This window comes from Neofelis nebulosa, chromosome 14 (genome assembly GCF_028018385.1).
Source record: "Neofelis nebulosa isolate mNeoNeb1 chromosome 14, mNeoNeb1.pri, whole genome shotgun sequence".
In the NCBI taxonomy this organism is placed as follows: domain Eukaryota; kingdom Metazoa; phylum Chordata; class Mammalia; order Carnivora; family Felidae; genus Neofelis; species Neofelis nebulosa.
The window spans coordinates 63,923,143-63,943,458 of NC_080795.1; the positions used below are offsets into that span (position 1 = coordinate 63,923,143).

General features: G+C 39.1%; 1 protein-coding gene across 5 annotated transcripts in view; it reads left to right on the forward strand.

Moving 5' to 3' along the window:
• COL14A1 (collagen type XIV alpha 1 chain) overlaps window positions 1-20,316 on the forward strand; it is a 211,852-nt gene that overhangs the window by 38,848 nt on the left and 152,688 nt on the right. For all 5 annotated transcript variants that reach the window (XM_058698926.1, XM_058698929.1, XM_058698925.1 and 2 more), the window contains exons 6-9: window positions 13,798-13,953; window positions 14,791-14,910; window positions 16,004-16,168; window positions 19,183-19,344. In XM_058698926.1, the coding sequence (XP_058554909.1) occupies window positions 13,798-13,953; window positions 14,791-14,910; window positions 16,004-16,168; window positions 19,183-19,344 (603 nt within the window). The remainder of the gene's footprint in view (window positions 1-13,797; window positions 13,954-14,790; window positions 14,911-16,003; window positions 16,169-19,182; window positions 19,345-20,316) is intronic.

Below are 20,316 nucleotides of genomic sequence, written 5' to 3' on the forward strand. Positions count from 1 at the left end.
GAGACTATGAAAAAGAGAATATATGGATTTGAGAAGTGACCAAGTAGAAGATAAAGAATTGTGAAGAGCATAAGTGGATAGCCATACCCTGAATCGTGTTGGGGAATCTTTGGCCAGAGTCAAAGATAAGACTTTGAGAGACAAAATCGGAATGAGGAGGGATGAAGGGACTGGTTGAAGCCATTTGCAAATGACAGAGAAGTAGCTGCGTGCTGTGGTATGTTCTTCAGGGTTTTTTGTATATTAGATCCACCACTCTTTTTAAAAAATGATGTTAAGGGGCGCCTGGGTGGCTCAGTTGGTTAAGCGTCCGACTTCAGCTCAGGTCATGATCTTGCGGTCTGCGAGTTCGAGCCCCGCGTCGGGCTCTGGGCTGATGGCTCAGAGCCTGGAGCCAGCTTCCGATTCTGTGTCTCCCTCTCTCTCGGCCCCTCCCCCGTTCATGCTGTGTCTCTCTCTGTCTCAAAAATAAATAAACGTTAAAAAAAAAAATTAAAAAAAAATGATGTTAAGTGATTTTATTTATTAATTCATTCAGAAAAAGGTTGAGAAGTTTAGCCAGTTCAGCTTGCTCAATAAACTGGTGACCTGTGTTTGAGGAAGAAAAGAATTATTGTATTAATTTTAAAACAAATCCTGATCTGTTACAACTGTGTAATAGAAAAGCTGTGATATAATTATGGCCCTGTTTCTCCTCACTTCACTCTAAGCATTTCGTAGCATTTCATGGAAGCACAGAACAAGCAAAGATAGTCTATGAAGCACGAGGCATTAGACACATCATAGGTTTCTGGAGTCTGCGTAACATGCTCAGAGGAGACGTCAGAAGGTGATATGAATTGCTTCCCAGCCTGAGGTTTCAGAGAAGAAATAAAAAACATTTTCATCAGAATACTTTTTTCTTCCCATACTGAACCTTCCTTTTTCCATCTTGTTTTCCCTTTTACTTACTGAGATCACTATGACTTAGAATACAGCACACAAGCTCTGTGGTCAAACATCTCTTGATGTAAAATCTTCCCTCGTTTGTTACCTAGGTCTGCAACCTTAGGCACACAGCAGTGCGCCCTTATCTGCAGGAGACGTGTTCCAATACCCCCAGTGGGTGCCTGAAGGCACAGACAGTACCGAACTCTCTACATCTGATGCTTTTTCCTATATATGCACACCTATGATAAAGTCTAATTTGTAAATTAGGCACAGTAAGAGATCAACAACAATAACTACTAATAAAAGAGAACAATTATAACAACATATTGTCATAAAAGTGCTGTGAATGTGGTCTCTCTTTCTCTCTCCAAATTACCCTGGTGTCCTGTTCTCATTTTCTTCCTGGGACAATGTGTGATGATAGCATGGCCTCCCACGTGGTGAGATGAAGGGAAGGGGATGACGTGTAATGAAGTGATAGGCTGTTGTTGACCTTCTGATGATACCTCAGAGGGATGATCGTCTGCTCCTAGACCGAGTTGACCTCAGGGATAAAGGAGGACCATGGATAAGGGAGGACTACTCCATTAACCTCCCTAAACCCTAGTTTCTTCACTGGAAAAAGCAGCATAGTAGTCAAAATAAGCATATGCCTAGTTGTGAGAATGAAATGCTAGCACATATATGACATGCCTGGGCACTTAAGGAATGTCAGGTTCTACCCCATTTTCCATTTCCTTTTTTAAAAAGTGTATTTATTTATTTGGAGAGGAGAGAAAGAGAGAGAGACAATGAGAAGGGGTAGGGAAGAGAGAGAGGGAGAGAGAGAATCCTTAACAGGCTCCACTCTGTCAGCACAGAGCCCGACTTGGGACTCAATCCCACAAACCATGAGATCATGGCCTGAGCCAAAATCAAGAGTCGGACGCTTAGCCAACTGAGCCACCCAGGTACCCTTCCATTTATTTTTATTATTATTATTTTAATGTCTTGATTTCAAGGAGAAAATAGCATACAGAATGCAACAGAGTATCTTATATGATCAACAACTATTTGTTGAATATTTGGATGTGGCTTCTTTGAGACTAAAGGAGAGTCACAATTCTGTGGAGAAGATTAAGAAAAACTGCGTTAATGAAAAGAATGTTTTTCTCACAAAAAAGGCAGAAAGTTGATTTCTGTTTTTCTCCTTGATGTGAAGCATTACAATTCATGTTTTCAGGAATTCAGAGAGACACGAGGCAGAATCAGTCACTCAGAAAATAATCATTGAACACCTGCAAAGTACGTTATACCTGTACATGAAATGACAAGATTTCCTGAGGGCAAGGGGATGAGCTTCACCTCTCAATATACTTCAAGTTTTCTTAGTCTTCCCCTCCCCGGTACTTAATAAGCCATTTTAGAAGGATTTTGACACCTTGTCTGTGGGCTGTTGGCCTCCAGTAACTTTTACCATTCTTAGCCTGTGAATTCTCCAGTGGTAAGAAATCATAGTTTTTCCTTAAATAAGTTTTCAAATGTCCTCATTTTTAAGAGCTAGTAATGTGTGTGTGTGTGTGTGTGTGTGTATGTGTGTGTGTGTATACACACACACACATACACACACATATATAAATGTATATACACACAATTTATATACACACACACACACACACACAGAGACAATTTTTCCATTGGGCACCACTATGGGCACTGCTATAGATTTTGGCAGTCTGTCCCCCTTAGGAATGCTTGGACTCATGTGATCGATACCTTCCTTCTTGTCTAAGGATTTTGTGTTAAACATCTTATTTCTATACCTGCAGTCCTGTTGAGTAGGTGTTTCGACCTTAGAAATTGCAAGATGTCAGGATCTGTTCTCTATGGATGAATTGGAATTACAGGGATGATTGAGTTATTGCAATTTTTCAGAAAAGCAACAACCAAAGTAAACACATACCCAGATCATGTCGTACTATCTACAGAGGTGAAAATAAAAGAGAAGGTAATACACTGGCTTCTGAGGTTGAGCAAGTTTTATTTTTAAACCAACATAGTAAGGTGAAATAGCCTCTCTTGGGTCAGTATTATCTTGGAAAAATCAGGAAATAACCAGGTAATTGTACAAATAAGTTTTAGAGTAAACTCTATATAAAAGTATTTTAAAAGGACCATATATTTTCACTGGAAGTAAAACCTATTTTAAGTATTTTGCATTGGGGTAAGTAAAGCTTGGAGAAGGTAGTGGGAAGAAATGGTGGGGGGCAAGTGGAGAGATAAAAATTGAGGCAAAAGTCTCAGAGATGGAACTGTTTTGCGGGGAAAGAAGGGTAATTTTATTGGGATGAAGAGTGAGATAAATATGGATAGGTCAAGTGGATTTGAATTATGGAAGGTTTTGAAGAGTACAAGGAATAGTTTAGGTTTAATTTGGTAGGTGAGGGAGGGAAGAAATAATCTTAAAATTTAGAATTGGGAGGTACTTTGAGAGCCATTTAGGTCAATCAGTTGAGAGGTTGGCTGAGACTCCTCGGTCATGCCTTTGAAGGTTGACCTGCACCTGCTTTTATTGACAGAGATCTGTGGAGGATCTCTGTCTTTCCCAAGGCAGTATCTGTGGAAATCTTGACCGTTAGAAAGTATTTTCTTTCTTTTTTTTTAAGTTCATTTATATATTTTTGAGGTGTGTGTTGGGGGGGATGATGAACAATTGGAGGAGGGACAGAGAGAGAGAGGGAGACACAGAATCCAAAGCAGGTTCCAGGCTCTGAGCTGTCAGCACAGAGCCTGATGCAGGGCTTGAACTCACGAACCGCGAGATCATGACCTGAGCCGAAGTTGGACGCTCAACCGACTGAGCCACCCAGGCGCCCCTATTTAAAATTTTTTTTAACATTTATTTATTTTTGAATGACAGAGACAGAGCACGAATGCAAGAGAGGCAGAGAGAGAGGGAGATACAGAATCCGAAGCAGGCTCCAGGCTCTCAGCCGTCAGCACAGAGCCTGACACAGGGCTCAAACCCATGGACCGTGAGATCATGATCTGGGCTGAAGCCAGACCCTTAACCGACTGAGCCACCCAGGCACCCCAAAAGTTCTTTCTTGAATTGAGTTGAATCTGTCTCCTGTGGGCATACAGAGCACTCCTAATCCCCCTTTTGTATGTCAGTCATTTAAATTTTTGAAGACAGCTGTAGTGTCTTCTCCTGGTCTCTTACAGCTTTTGAGCAGAGAAGAAATGTAATGAATGTGATGTTTATGGGATTGTCAGTTACTGTTAAGATGCAGGGCTCTGAATGACAGCTGAAATGCTCTTTTGGCTCTGGTTCAGGGATTGGGCTTTACATACCTGCAAATTGTCATGGTATCATTCATCCTAGGTTGGATATAGGACAAGTCAGTATGACTTTGATGTCATGTTCTTTTTAGTGGCAAGGCTTGACATTCTTTCCCCCCCTCCCTCCCTCCCTCCCTTCCTTCCTTTGTCCTCCCTTCCTTTCCCCCTTCCTTCCTTGCAAATACTTCTCTTCTGTGAAAGGAGTTGCATAGCACAATGGCTAAGTGGTTCAGCCCTTGGAGTCGGTCCTGGATTTGAATTTCAGCTTTTCCAGCTGCTCAGTGTGTGATGATGGGCAAATTATTTAACTTTTCTAAGTTTCTAACCTTTCTTTTTCAATGGAGTGAGAACACCTGCCTTGTAGTATGAATATCAGGCTTTAATGGAAAAGACACAAACAAAGCATCTGATGAAAGTGGTCACTAAATGGCAAGTCTTTTTATTATTGTAAAAAAAGGAAATCATGACAACTGTTTGCCTCAGTCAATAAATAAATAACTATATATATTTAAGTTTAATAACTAAATAACTATATATCTACATCAATGCCTATCGAGATCTATATCTCTCTCTCCCTCTTTATCTCTATAGATAAATAGATGGATAGATAGATAGATAGATAGATATAAAGATATATTTATATCTATATATCTCCTTATGTTTATTATAAGGAGTTGGTTCACATGATTAGGGCGGCTGAGAAGTCCCTAGGTCTGCAGTCAGCAAGCTGGAGACACAGGAGAGCTGATAATGTAGGTTTTAGTAGGGAAACTGTTAGGCTCCAGGTCCCAAAAGAGCCAGTGTTGCAGTTTGAGTCCACCCCGTTCCCTTTCCCTTAGTCTTCTGTTCTGTTCAGGTCTTCAGTGCATTGGATGAGGACCACCCACATTGGGGAGGGCAAGGTACTGTACGCAGGCTGTAGATTCAAATGGTAATCTCATCCTGAAACACCCTTACAGACATACTCGGAATGACATTCGGTTCCATTCAACCAAATGTCTGGGCACCCTGCGGACCCATCAGGCTGGCCCATAAAATTAACCATTCCACTAAATAACAAACTTCTAGGAAGTAAGAAGTTCCGCAAACAAATAATAAAAACAGAATAAAGGAAGAGAATGATGGAGGGGTGCTGTCGTAGATAGGGCAGACATCTGTCAGGGATGCTCTGAAAGGTAAGCCTCTGCCAAGACTGGACTATATGAGTGCTAAGCTCACTCTGATTAATGTGAGCAAACACAGCTGACAGGAGGCTTCTGTTGCTCACCTGCTAGAGGGACCACTTGTAACATTAATGTGACAGGTAACCAGTGGCCATCCATGTTGCCTTAGGTGAGCACATTTTCTCTGGCGGTGGTAGCATGGACCAAACCTTTGGAAGACCTGGAAGCCAGCCCTGGCTGTGCAGAAACCACTGATTCATTCACTTGTCTCTCTGAACCTCAATTTCTCTTCTGAAAAATGAGGATGACAATGGCACCCCCAAGAATATTGCCAGAATCAGAATGTGCCTATGTACTGAAAAGCCCTTTTTAGAACCATTGGTAAAATAATGTTAACTCTTAAAAAAAAAAATCTTCAGTGATGCAGCTGAAGCCAGTCTTGGAAATGAGCTCTTGGTTTGGAAATCTGAACTTAACCTCATGAGAGACTAAAGTGAAAAATTGTTCTGTGACCACAGTTTTCCTTCAGATGTCTTGGTTAATGAATGGCCTAGCTACGTATTTTGCTAGTGGCAGAGAAAAAATAATTTGAAGCCACTAAATGAATCTGAATCTGACCAGTTGTAGCGAAAATCATCATGAGAGTTTTTTGAGCGCATATTCAAATAATATGAGTAAAAATAGTACATGCTCTCCTTTCATTCGGCCTCCAGCATTGGAAAAGTAGCAAGTCAGACAAACCTGATACAATATCCCTGATCCCTAAGTAACTTTCCCAGCGTGATAGAGCACCAGGGTGGGAGGAGAGACCACGTTTGGGCTGTCGTCATTCATTTTTTTCTAGTGCTTTGCCAGAGGTATAAATTATGTGAGAAGAGGTATTCCTTTTTAACAACACAATTCAACGTAGTTCCCATTCACGGATGTACTTCATGCCAAAAGCGGAGCCAAAGGAGATGGAAAGATAAGATGCAAATTTCTCATCTCTCAATGAGTTCAGTCACATCAGAGAGGCAGAAATGGAAACAAATCATATTAGTCCAGCACTGTGAATACAGCAAAGCATGTGCAAATGCAGAGACAGTGAAGAGGGGCAGATAATGAGTCCTATCTGAGGACTGTTGGAAAAGCTGCATGAAGTAGTGAAGTGTGACCTGGGTTTTGAAGGATGAATAGGAGTTTATCTGGCAGAAAAAGGCAGTTTCTGTCAATTCTCTCTTTTTTATTTTCATTAACTATGTTGGTGAATACTTTTATCCATAAATACATTGTACCTATTTCTATAGAAATGATACTTAGGTCACTAATTTGAATGTTATTAGAACAAAAAGAATAATATGATATAAAAGGAAGAGTTTTAACTTGTAATTTCCTGTCATTTTAACCAGAGTAGTACCTCGCCCCCACACACATACACAACTCTCTTTGTATCATTCTGTTTATTTTGTTGTTGTTTTATTTTGTTTTTATAAGTAGGTGCCACACCCAGTGCAGAGCCTGGTGTGGGACTTGAACTCACAACCCTGAAATCAAGACCTGAGCTGAGATCAAGAGTCAGATGCTTAACTGACTGAGCCACTCAGGTGCCCCCTGATTCTGTTTATTTTTATAAAGCACTTTAAAAAAAATCTGAATTCGGGGTGCCTGGGTGGCTCAGTCGGTTAGGTGTCTGACTTTGGCTCAGGTTTGATCTCATGGTCCATGAGTTCAAGCCCCGCGTCGGGCTCTATGCTGACAGCTGAGAACCTGGGGCCTGCTTCGGATTCTGTGTCTCCCTCTCTCTCTGCCCCTCCCCTGCTCATGCTCTGTTTGTCTCTCTCTCTCTCTCAAAAATAAAGATTTTAAAAAATCTGAATTTATGTTATCTTGTTAGATTTTTTTTCCCCTCACTGAGAAATTAAGCAGCTGGAAGGCAAGAACGTTGTATGTTCCTGGTTTCCTGGAACAGCCCCTGATATGTAGTAAATATTAAATACATTTTTAATAAGTAAATACATTTTATCCAGAAAAGTAGTCTCATAATACCAAATAAATAAACAAGTTTAGACTAGACTGATTTATACTAATTCAGAGTTGTTGGGGTTTTTTTTGTGATCCACTGAAAAGCTTTTATTAAGCACTCTGGGGCAGTGGTGGAGGGGAAGGTTCAGTTCTGCACCTTGTCTGGAGCAGCTGGCCTGGAGCACAGCCCCTGCGGACAGGTAGGGGTGCTTGAATTAACTTTGATTTTCAACACAGAGTTCTACCATGATGTCAGTAGCACAGTAAAATTGGTATAAAATTATTGTTAAAGAGACACTTTTCAAAAGGGGTGTTTAGGTCCTAAGTGCATTTACAGTTGGAAGGGAAAAAGGTTTGGAGGGACAATTGGAAATGTTTGCAAATGGCACATACTAGTTGTGGATGCCACAGCATGGGGAAGTTCTGTGGGGACACTGCTCCATTTTGGAGACTTTTTCCCCTACTTTCTAAATTTATATAATGTTCAGTACCTCACAGAAGTCTGTATAGCCCTGTGGCTAAAGCTTAGATTTTATAATTTTTTTAATGTTTGTTTTTATTTTCAGAGAGACAGAATGCGAGTGGGGGGAGGAGCAGAGAGAGAAGGAGAGAGAGAATCCTAAGCAGGCTCCACACTGTCAGCGGAGAGCCTGATGTGGGGTTTGGACCCACAAACTGTGAGATCATGACCTGAGCTGAAATCAAGAGTTGGATGCTTAACCGACTGAGCCACCTGGGTGCCCCTAAGAGCTTAGATTTTAAAGACATGTTACTAGGGTTTGCCACTCCTTCACTGTGTGACCTCCCCTGAGAAAATCACTCAGCCGTGTGTATCGTACTTTTCATCCTGGAGTGGGACTGAGAATAATTGTATGTGTCTCATAGAGCTGTTAGGACGTACGTCACTAGACGAGCATAGAGGGCTTAACGTTTAATATCGTGATGTGCCTGTCAGATGGGGAGTTGTCATTTTCTTCTGGGGCCCCTTGTCTTACACATCGAGAAGCTGTAGGACCTAAAGGGAATTGCTCCTTTGGATGCTGTGACCTCAGTGTTATGTTTATGACCTAGTCCATATATTGGGTGCTTTCCTTTTTTTTTTCTTTTTTCTATGTTTATTTATTTACGGAAAGGGAGAGAGAGAGGGAGAGAGAGAGAGGGAGGGAACAAGTAGGGGAGGGACAGAAAGAGGGAGAGAGAGAATCCTGAGCAGGCTTTGGGCTCTCAGGACAAAGCCTGATCAGGGCTCCAACTTTGAAATGTGAGACCATGACCTCAGCAGAAACCGAGTTGGTGGCTTAACCCACTGAGCCACCGAGGCACCCCTGGGTGCTTTCCTTTGATTGCAGTTAGCTGCTTATTTGTTTGTTTTTCTTTTTTCTTTTTACACTCCCTGCATTTTCAGAATTGCATTTAGACAAAGACCATGTTAAGCCAAGAGTGGAATTAAAATACATTTAAGAAACCATTTTCCCTGCCCCTTTTCTTTAACTTTAAATACAGTGTAAATTTAAATACTTTAAATGAGAGCAAAAAGCATTTATTTTACTAAAATAATTAATTACAGAATAATGTTTTAACAATAAAATGATATGTACTTACCTCTTTTAAATGCTGTTTTAAATTACATTTGACTGCAGAGTTGTACACAATATTTACCTGGGCTCCCAGGTGTGTCTGGTTTTCCACCACTTGATTCCTTAACACATTTTAAGATGCTTAATTTTTGTGTTTTTTTTCTGATTGGTCTCTCTCCATTTGAGAATGCTGACATCGGTCACATAGTTTCCAGTGGAAGGAGATATCATTTGTCATCAGTGCTGAATCTGGGCTGTTATTTTTTATTTTTTATTAAAAAAATTTTGTTTTTTTTATTTAATTTTGAGACAGAGAGAGACAGAGCACGAATGGGGGAGGGTCAGAGAGAGGGAGACACAGAGTCCAGAACAGGCTCCCGGCTCTGAGCTGTCAGCACAGAGCCCGACGCGGGGATCGAACTCACGGACCATGAGATCATGACCTGAGCCAAAGTCGGCTGCTTAACCGACTGAGCCACCCAGGCGCCCCTGGGCTGTTATTTTTAATAAGATTTGAACATATTCAAAATTTAATAAAATTTGAATATAGTTTTTAAAAGATTCACTGCAACAGCTGGAGTTATGTTTGAGATGTGTGATTATTTTTAAAAACATTTTTTCAGTTATCCATTTATTTATTTTGAGAGAGACAGAGACAGTGTGAGTGGGGAAGAGGCAGAGAGAGGGAGACAGAGAATCCCAAGCAGGCTCTGCACTGTCAGCACAGAGCCCGATGCCAAACTGTGGGGCGCCTGGGTGGCTCAGTCGGTTGAGCTTCCAACTCTTGATTTCAGCTCAGGTCATGATCTCACAGTTCGTGAGTTTGAGCCCCACATTGAGCTCTGTGCTAAGAACACAGAGCTTGCTTCAGATTCTCTCTCTCCCTGTCTTCATCTCTTCCCTGTTTACATGTTCTCTGTCTCTCAAAATAAGCAAACTGAAAAAAAACTAAGAAAAAATAAAAGAAACTGCCAAACTGTTTTCAGAATCGTTATAACATTTTATATTCCCATGGCACAATGTATGTGATCAGTTTCTACACATCCTTGTCAGCATTTATTATTATCACTGTGTTTTATTTTAGCCATTTGATAGGTATGCATAGTGAAATCTCATTGTGGTTTTAATTTGCATTTCCTTGATGGCTGACGATGTTGAATATCTTTTCATGTCCTTACTTGCCATCAGTATATTCTCTTTGGTGAAATATCTGTTCAAGTATTTTACCAATATTTTAATTGGATTGCTTGGTTGTATTTACTAGTGCGTTTTGAGAGTTCTTTATGTATTCTAGAAACTAATCCTTTGTCAGGTGTGGTTTGCAAATATTTTCTCTGTGTGTAGTTTCTCTTTTACTCTTATTTCCATGGGCGTTCACAGAGTACAAATATTTTATTTTGATGAAGTCAAATTTATTGACTTTTCTTTTTATGGATTTGTACTTTTGGTATCAACTCTAAACATTCTTTTTGTTTGTTTGTTCTTAATGTATTTATTGTCAAGTTGGCTTCCATACAACACCCAGTACTCATCCCAACAAGTGCCCTCCTCAATGCCCATCACCCACTTCCCCTCTCCCCTGCCCCCCATCGACCCTCAGTTTGTTCTTTGTATTTAAGAGTCTCTTAACTCTAAGAATTCTTTATCTTGCTCTACATTCTATTTTGTTCCTAAGTTCTGTAATTTTTACTTTTTACATTTAAGTTGATAATCTACTTTGAATTTTGATGTAAGTTATGAAGTTTAGGTTAAGTTTTATCTATCTATCTATCTATCTATCTATCTATCTATCTATCTATCTTTCTATCTATCATTTATCTGTCATTGGTCTATCATCATCATCTATCTGTTGCATGGATGTCCAATCACTTGAGCACCATCTGTTGAAGTAGTTTTGCACATTTGTATAAAATCATATTTAGATTTAAAATCATAGAGTTGAGCATATGTGTATGAGTCTATTTTTGGCTTTTCTGTCCATTTCATTGACATATGTGTCTATCCCTCTCAAATATCACATGTACTGATTACTATAGCTGTATAGACAATAGGCTCAATATCTGGTAAAATGGTTTCTTCCACTCTCTTCTTCATGATTGTTTCAGCTATTCTAGGGTCTATGACTTCCCATATAAATTTTAGAATAAGCTTGTCTATTTCTAAAACAAACAAACAAAACTTTTCTGCGATTTTGGTAGGAATCACATTAAGCCTGTAGATCAATTTGAGGATAATTGACATCTCTACTATGTTCAGTTTTTCAGTCCATGAACATGGTAAACCTCTTCATTTATTTATATCTTCTTTTATTTCTCCTATCAATAGTATAATTTTCAGCACACATATTTTGCAAATGCTTTATGTGCAAATATTTCATTATCTTTGGAGAAATTCTAAATGGTATTTAATTTATTATTTTTTCCCACTGAATGAGCACAAATTATATCCCATTGTGATCTTGATTTTTTAATTACTGTGATCACTAATGTAGTTAAATATTTTCTTCATTCATTTATTGTTCATATGTATTTCTTATTCTCTATTCTTATTGTCTATTCATGATTTATTTGTTCTCAGTACTGATTCTTTTCCAGTTTCCTATACTGTACTTGTCTACTCCCAGTTGTAACTTGTCTTTTTATTTTCTTTAAGGTGTTTTTGATGAACCACTTTAAAAATTTTAATATCATTAAATTTATCAATCTTCTAACGTATAGTCAATTAATTTTTTTGCTTGCTTTGGATCCATATAGAATTTATATCTCCAGGTCAAAATGACTTGAATGAGCTAAATAAATAGAAAATTTTTATTGGAAATAATTGTAAAATAGAAAATACCAGTTTTCATCATCCTCTTCTAAATGAGCAGGGGGAAATTGTTCCTTTTTAAGAAAGACCCTATATACAATGTACCTAAATAATTAATTAAAAAGTAAAACAGTATCCACCAATAGTTTTGGAAATTAAAGAAAAGAACTCTCCATTTGAAGTTCCCCCATAAAAGCTGAGAGAAAGAGATTCTTAAAACTTCAAAAGATTTTAATTTTCCTTGATTATTTCCAATAACTAAATTAATTTTTATTCCATGACTTCTGGCAATACTACTATAATATTTCAGTGTAGTAGCTTTGTATTTGGTTATTAAGGAAGGGAGATTTGGTGCCCCAAAATGTAATATATAAACTTTGGATTGAGCTGTTCTGTCGAGCTTTCATAATGAGTATCTGGTTATTTCATTGGCAAATACATTTTTTTCCCCTTCTGGTAAAAGGATCTAGGTATTCCATGCATATTTATGTCTGGGGGGAAAAGAAAAACAAGGTTTTTTTTTTTTTAGCATAATGTAGCCTGGTAGGCTTAGGGACATATATTGAATTGCCTACTCCAACCATATAGGTTGATTATGTTTCCTCTGGGGAAAAATATATTCAATTTATTCATAATCACTTCTGTGTTTTGGTTTTCATTATATGAATGTATTTCAAATATTGTTTTATTGTCATTTTAATGTTAGATTACAAACAAAATAGGGATTTGCTGGACAATTTCAAGAAGTTGACATGGTCACAAAGAAACATGCACCCACTATTCGTGATTGCCAGTCTTTTTTTATTTAAAAAAAAAATTTTTTTTTTAACGTTTATTTATTTTTGAGACAGAGAGAGACAGAGCATGAACGGGGGAGGGTCAGAGAGAGAGGGAGACACAGAATCAGAAATGGGCTCCAGGCTCTGAGCTGTCAGCACAGAGCCTGACGCGGGGCTCGAACTCACGGACCGCAAGATCATGACCCGAGCGGAAGTTGGCCGCCCAACCGACTGAGCCACCCAGGCGCCCCCGTGATTGCCAGTCTTAATATGAACATTGAGCAAAGTTATGCAGCCCATTTGAAAGCACAAACTAGGGTATGAATCAATGCCACTGAAGGTACTACCAGTACTGAAAAACTCTAAGGGTTCTGAAATACACTGAAGATATGTTAGTATCTTGGCTCTGTGTGACGGTTAAGTGGTGGTTTTCACCTAGTCAAGCACAGACCACCCTCCATCAGACAGCTCTTGCTTTGTCGCAAAGATCACTGCCAGCTGAGAGTTTCCCTGAGTGTAAAGCTCAGAGTGTAGCCGCAGGGCATCCTTTCCTGGCTCCTTATTCTAAAGCCTGATTGAGCTATTTAAAAAGATAAATTACGAAGTGATGTTTAGGGACAAAACCTTACTGTTACATAGAGACAATATGCGAAAGAATTTGAATTTGGGTAAACTCCTGGGCCCTTTCCCAATTTTCTTCTTCCACAAACCCTCCCTGTGTATCTTTCTTAGATTAAACGCATGGCTGCGACTTTTCCGTGGACTCAGGAAGCCCGTGTTTCTCTTCTATCACTTCCGCCAGCACACTTATCAGCCCAGGAGAGTCGCCTCTCTGCTTTCTGGCCATCTTCCCATCTGAGCTGACTCTCCCACACTGGTTGCTAAGACCTTTCCTGGAAAGAATCTACAGGCTAAAACCCAAATCTGGATGATTTTTCACAGACAGTACTTTCTAAAATACACAGAAGTCTTGAGTTGCCAGGACGGTGTGAACCTGCCAGTGTTTTGCTAACTATTTCCAGAACATTGGCCCTGCTGCCAGCTGTAACCACAAGTTTTCCTAGTAAGAATGCATTTAAGGGAAGAGTTGTAAAAACATGGTTGCTTTCATAGGAACTTTATTGTGTTCCTAGCACTAAGTTATCTGAAAGGTGTAAAATAGAATCACTCTTTTCAAAGTTCCAGCAGTGATATACTTCTCTGGTTTGTGCTGTGCAGAAGTGAAGTTTTTCTGTGAAACGCCAGCTATCGCTGACATTGTAATCCTGGTTGATGGTTCCTGGAGCATTGGAAGATTCAACTTCAGACTGGTTCGGCTTTTCTTGGAGAACCTGGTTACAGCATTCAATGTGGGCTCAGAGAAGACACGGATTGGTATATGTTCCATTATTAGCAGAATAATGTGTAAATCTGCTAGGAAGCGTCATAAGAGATTTCAAAAATTTTTTACAGAGCGGATTCCAGAATTCCAGGATCAACTATCATGATATTCCCAAGAGCGCAAGTTTGGATCAATAAATATTTATTCCCACTAATTTATGCTGAATGATGCTGTCATTCAGTTAATCATTAAACACATTTTAATTTCCTAAAAAGTCAAAATCTTCTCTGCCTAATAATAATAACTTTTAAATTTGCAGCTGGTTTAAGAATTTATCAGGTATAGGCTTTCTTTTATTTAAAAGAATCAGCTGAATCCAGTGGAATTTTGAACTAAGAGAATTGGAAATTGGAAATAGTCTTATAGTACAAACTAATCTTTGCCAAGTTAATTCCAGCCAAGATAAAAAAAAAAAAAAAACAAAAAATGTTATGAATCTTTGAGCAATATGTCTACTTTATCATATACAGTCTTATAGTTCCACTTTAAATAGCCATTAAGGAAAGCCACTCCTTTGAGAATAAAAATGAACCAATAAATCTAGACCGTTTATCTACAAATACAATCAGATTTGTTTTTTAAATACCAAGTGCCTAATTAGGTGCTCACTTCTAAATGGCTAGAAAATATGTGCATTCCTCCTGCCCCAAGATATGTCCAAACTAATTCCTTAGATTGATGCCAAGAATTCTCTTTGAAAATACATAGTGAGGCAGAGCAAAAAATTGTTATAAAGATCAGGCCCTTTATTATGCTAGTTTCACGAACAGTCCACTAGATCTTTGAATAACTCATCATTTCTGGGTGGGCTTTCTCGTCTTTTTTACCAGGTCTTGCACAGTATAGCGGTGACCCCAGAATAGAATGGCACCTGAATGCCTTTAGCACAAAAGATGAGGTCATCGAAGCTGTCCGGAATCTACCATACAAGGGAGGAAATACATTAACAGGTATGCTCTGTTCAGTTCATGTTTTAGCAACATACCTTGCCAAAGATTAGTTTCATTATTTCTTTCTGCCACTTTGTAAGGCTTGGCATAGTGCTTCTAAATCAAACTAAAATCTAAACTTAAATGGCTCTTTTCTCAAACTCAACATTAAGAATTAAAACCCAGACACCCCATTATTTATGCTGTATGAATATAATATCCCCAGAATGGTTTGGCTGGGCCAGAAGGAGACAGAATGATCCTGAAGGCTGACAGTCTTTGCCAGCTGTTCTAGCTTTTGCCATTCATTCGCTTCTTTTCACCTGTTTTCTCCTCCAGCCACCCCTTCATTTAAACAAAAACAAATTTCTACCTTATTTTCAAGGAAGGTATTTTCTTTGGCCTTGTTTTGCCATAAGTAGTTATCATAAAAATATTTGTGAATCTTTGGCTCACTGGTATTTTTGATAAAAAAGGAGTGTAAGAATATTGAGATTATAATTATTCCAGCCACAGAGGTTGTCACAGGTTTTAACCTCGGTACACGCTATTTTCTTCTATAGATGCACAATGTACATGATTGTTTTAAACAGTATTGATGCTGTCAGTGGCTTTTAAGTAAACTGTTGAAATCTTGATAATTTCTTTGCCAATCTGAGGCATAATCTTTTTGTTAATACAACAGAAAACTTTATTAAACATAAATCTTATAACAATATTGCAGTATTTTTTTTTTTTCTGGGTGAAAAGTGTCCCACTCAAAAGTCAGGAATTCAATGATCATTTTGGATCTGTCCCCACTATTCCTAAAAAAAGAGAGAAAGAGAATCTCTGGTTCTTCAGCCCAACGTGTATTGGCCATGAATTTAATATTCTTTATAAATGCTAGTTACTGAAATGATGGAGTATTCAGTTATTTGTCTTACCTCTATTCTGGTGTTATATTTTTCATCAGATCTGTTGAGTAAAGAGTCATTGTAAACGGGAAGATGAAAGTTCATATCTAGTAAAATATTCTTGTAGCTCAATAAGTTATTCATCTTATTGTTATATTTTGCAGAATTGGAAGGCTTTTTATTAGAGATGGTTGGTGTGTGTTTATTTTTTCCCCCAGGTCTTGCTTTGAACTACATTTTTGAGAACAGCTTTAAACCAGAAGCAGGAGCAAGGACTGGAGTGTCCAAAATTGGCATTTTAATCACAGATGGCAAATCCCAAGATGACATTATCCCACCATCCAGAAACCTTCGTGAATCTGGTGTAGAACTGTTTGCCATAGGTATGTGCTATTCATGGTCCTGTTTCCACCATGGCCACAGACACACAACCACTTAAAACAATATATAATGCAAAGTGCACTTCACTGAAAGCCAGAAGACCTGGCTAGTGTCTACTCCTGGCTCTAGGGGAGCCAGTCTTGTGATCTGAGCCCAGTTTGATTCCGTGTAAGATGGAAGTGGTGGGAACTTTCATGTGCCCTGCAGTGCGAGGCTCTCTGGGTGAGATACCGTCGATACAGTGTTGTGAAAGCAGAAAGTGGAATGCAAAAGTTAGGCACATGTTTGTTAGCTTTTAGTTAGTGACGGCTTTATCTTTAATACCCCTTGATGCAGGTCTTTTCTCTGGTAGTATAGGGAGAAACCAGTTCACTGTTTTCGCGGAATTAAAGTCCCACAGCTCTTTAGAAAGCAGGAAGTTCTAGCTATGCAGTATTATTTCTTTATAAGGTATCATTCTCATGGAAAAGGAGACGTATGGCACACATTCAGAATAACTGCAAAACATTTAGATGATGTCACTGCTCTTGATTAAAATGTTTACGTTCTCTTTGGCAGCAGCAAGGTCTTTTACTAAGTAGAGACCAAGCAAAACAAAACAAAATAAAATACAGTAAAACAAGGCAAAACAAAATCCCCAAACAGGGAACAATTCCTCTGACCCATTCCTAGATTTTCTACTGGAAATGTGGTTTAAAGAGTGTTCCATTCAAGAAGTTTGTGTATCAGCCATTGTGGTGGGTGCTGGGGCGCAGAGATGAGCCACGCAAAATCCTTACGAGACAAATTCCTTCCAAGTCATCATGACCTTTTCATCTCTTTTCCAAGCTGTTTGCAACAAACTAGTTTGGAAAGGTGAGAGAGAGAAGAGATTTGGGGCTATCTTCCCCAGAATATACATGTTGTTGTTGTCAGGGTTTTCTTTTTTCCTAGAATATTCTTTTTCTTTTCTTTTTTTTTTTTTTCTTTTGAGAGAGAGGGAGAGAGAGAATGTGCACACATGCATGAGCGAGCAAGGCCAGAGACAGGGAGAGAGAGAATCCCAAGCAGACTCCATGCTGTCAGCACAGAGCCCAACATGGGGTTCAAGCTCATGAAGGAACTGTGAGATTGTGACCTGAGCCCGACACCAAGAGTCAGATACTTAACCACTGAGCCACCTAGGCGCCCCTCCCTAAAATATTCTTATATAAATACAAACTTGTTGGTTTTACCTAAATGCCATCAAAACCATTATTGACATGAAGCTCATTGTCTCTTCATGCACTCAGTGTTATTTTGTTCCTGTGGACACAGATCCAACTGTACAGTTTTTAAACATTTTTGTTAATTTTTTTTTAATGCTTCTTATTTTTGAGAGAGAGGGGTGGGGAGGGGCAGAGAGAGGGGGAAAGAGAGAATCCCAAGCAGGCCCCACACTGTCAGTGCAGAGCCTGACATGGGGCTCGAACCCACAAACCGTGAGATCATGACCTGAGCTGAAACCAAGAATCAGATGCTTAATACGCTGAGCCACCCAGGTACCCCAGCTATACATTTTAGAAGCTTTTGTTGAAGTCCTTCAGGCAAGAAACATCAGAGAAATTTACTTAATTTTTATTTTTTATTTTATCCTTTTGTCCAACAGAGGAAATCCTTTTGGATGACCAACTAATGCGGTTAATTTATGTTTAGTCTCCATCCTGTTGTCTTATTGATAATGAATGCATGAGTTTTAAAACAAAACTTTCAGTGACCTCATACAGATGTGATTTGGGCTTTTTCTCTGGAAATTACCTGGAAATCATTAGTATTTCTTATCTTATAACCCCCTGAAGCAAATAGCTTAGAGACAGCCAGCACTTTGTCACTTAATATGCCGAGGTTAGAGAATAAATTACATGGTACAGCCAGGCATCTAAGAAGTAATTCATGCTGCCCTAGGTAATCTCTCTTCCTTGCTTCCACAGTACCTTTTTTTTAAAGAAAGTAGACTTAGATGATTACAATGACAGGGATTTATAAAGAAAGGCTCCTTGTTTGCTGAAGACTGGTGAAGAGAAATCTGCCTCCGCACCCATAAAACCCAACCCTGTGCCCACCTTTTCTATTTATGCTTCCACTTACTCATTTTAATGTGTCGTCTTCTGAGAAGCAGCATGAGAAAGTGGTTACGGGCACATGACTTTGGATCTAGACTACCTGGGAATCCCAACTGTCCACTGACTGGTGTGTTTCCTCGAGCAAGCTAATTAACCCCTCTGGGCGTCAGTTTACTGATTCATACAATGGGAGAAACAATAGTGCCAGACTCCTAAGGTTGGTTGTGGGGATTAACTATGTTCATGTAAATGAAACACTGCAGTTCCCAGGATAGAGCAGGTACACTCGAAGTGTTAGCATCCGCTGCTAAGAAAGACTGGAAAAGTTGCGTGGGGGCTGAGGATTTTCTGTCCCCCTCTGTTCCCTGCTGCATTCTAAACACCCAGCACTGGGCTTGACTTGTAGCAATGGAATTTCACAAACACTGTGGGAGAACCAGAGCTTCCCTATTTGCATTTGCAAAATTGTAGTGGTTTCTAGTCAGCCAGTTGTACTTAAATATGTTAAAAAATTGTTTTGCCCCCAAGCTTTCCCTTAATGCTATATAATAATACTATAAATAATCAGAACAGTTCCTTTATATATATAATTTTTATTCCAATAGTAGCTCTCAATTTAAGTAAACTTACCTTATAGAAATTTAAACCTGAGGTTTTGATAGTTCAGAAAGCTGACTTAATTACTGTTGCTTTGGCAATATTCATGCAAGACAAATGTTAATTTCACTAATACATCTTCTTGCTAAGACATACCGAACAAAATTAGGATATAATCATTTAAAAGAGATTCTGAAGGTGACTTTTACAAAACACTCTAACATAAGATGCACCTCTTTAAAGTAGCAGATGCTTTGATTGCAGGTGGGGGGCACTGATGGTTGGTGTTTCAAATGGGGCATGAATGTCACGACCCTCCCTGTTGTTCTCCACACAAGGGGTGAAAAACGCAGATGAGAATGAACTGCGGGAGATTGCCTCTGAACCAGACAGCACTCACGTGTACAATGTCGCTGAATTTGACCTGATGCACACAGTTGTGGAGAGCCTGACGAGGACAGTCTGCTCCCGGGTAGAAGAACAGGACAGGGAGATCAAAGGTAAAACAAGGAACAGAGGGCGGTCATTCTGTGCATGTGGATATTACCCTGTGCAAAAGTCTATCATGGATTATGAAAATTCTTACCATTTTTTTATGTTGACTTTCTAAAAGAGTCCTTTATTCCCCTAAGACGTGAATCATCAGAGTAGAAAAGGGAATATACTGACATCCCACTGAGAGAGGAATAGTTTAACCACTAGATAATTTTCTCCATGGTGTTGCATTTAGACCATCATGTTTGTTTGCTTTTTTTAACTAAGCTTTGGGTTTTGAGATAATTGTACATTTATATAAAGTTTTAAGAAAGAATGTAGAGAGAGATCACGTATACTTTACCATTTCCCCTTATGGTAACGTAACAAAAGTGCAATACAATATCCCAGTCAGGATACTAGCATTGATAGCCACAACACAGAACATTTCCATCACCATGGAGATTGTTCCTGTTGTCCTTTTATGGCCACATTCACTTATCCCTCCCCACAACCTCTCCCTCACCCCTGACAACCACTAATCGGTTCTCCATCTCTAAATGTTTTCCATTTTGAAATTACGTAAATGGAGTTATGCGGTATATAATCTTTGGGGACTGGCTTTTTTCCTTCAGGATAATTCCTGGCCATTCATCTTGCTTGTTGGATGTATCAGTAGCTCTTTCCTTTTTACTGTTGTGTCATATTCCAGGGTACAGATGGACCACAGTCTGTTTAACCATGAACACATTGAAAGACATCTGAGTGGTCTCTATTTTTGGCTGTTAGAAACAGAGCTGCTATGCACATTCATGTATAGGTTCTTGTATGAACATAAGTTTTCTTTTCTGTGGGATAGTGCCCAGGACTGCATTTGCTGCACCATATTGTAAAACCATGTTTAGTTTAGCTTAGTTTTAGTTAAGAAACTGTCAAACTATTTTCCAGAGTGGCCGCAGCATTCTACATTCTCACCAGCAATATATGAGTGATTATGT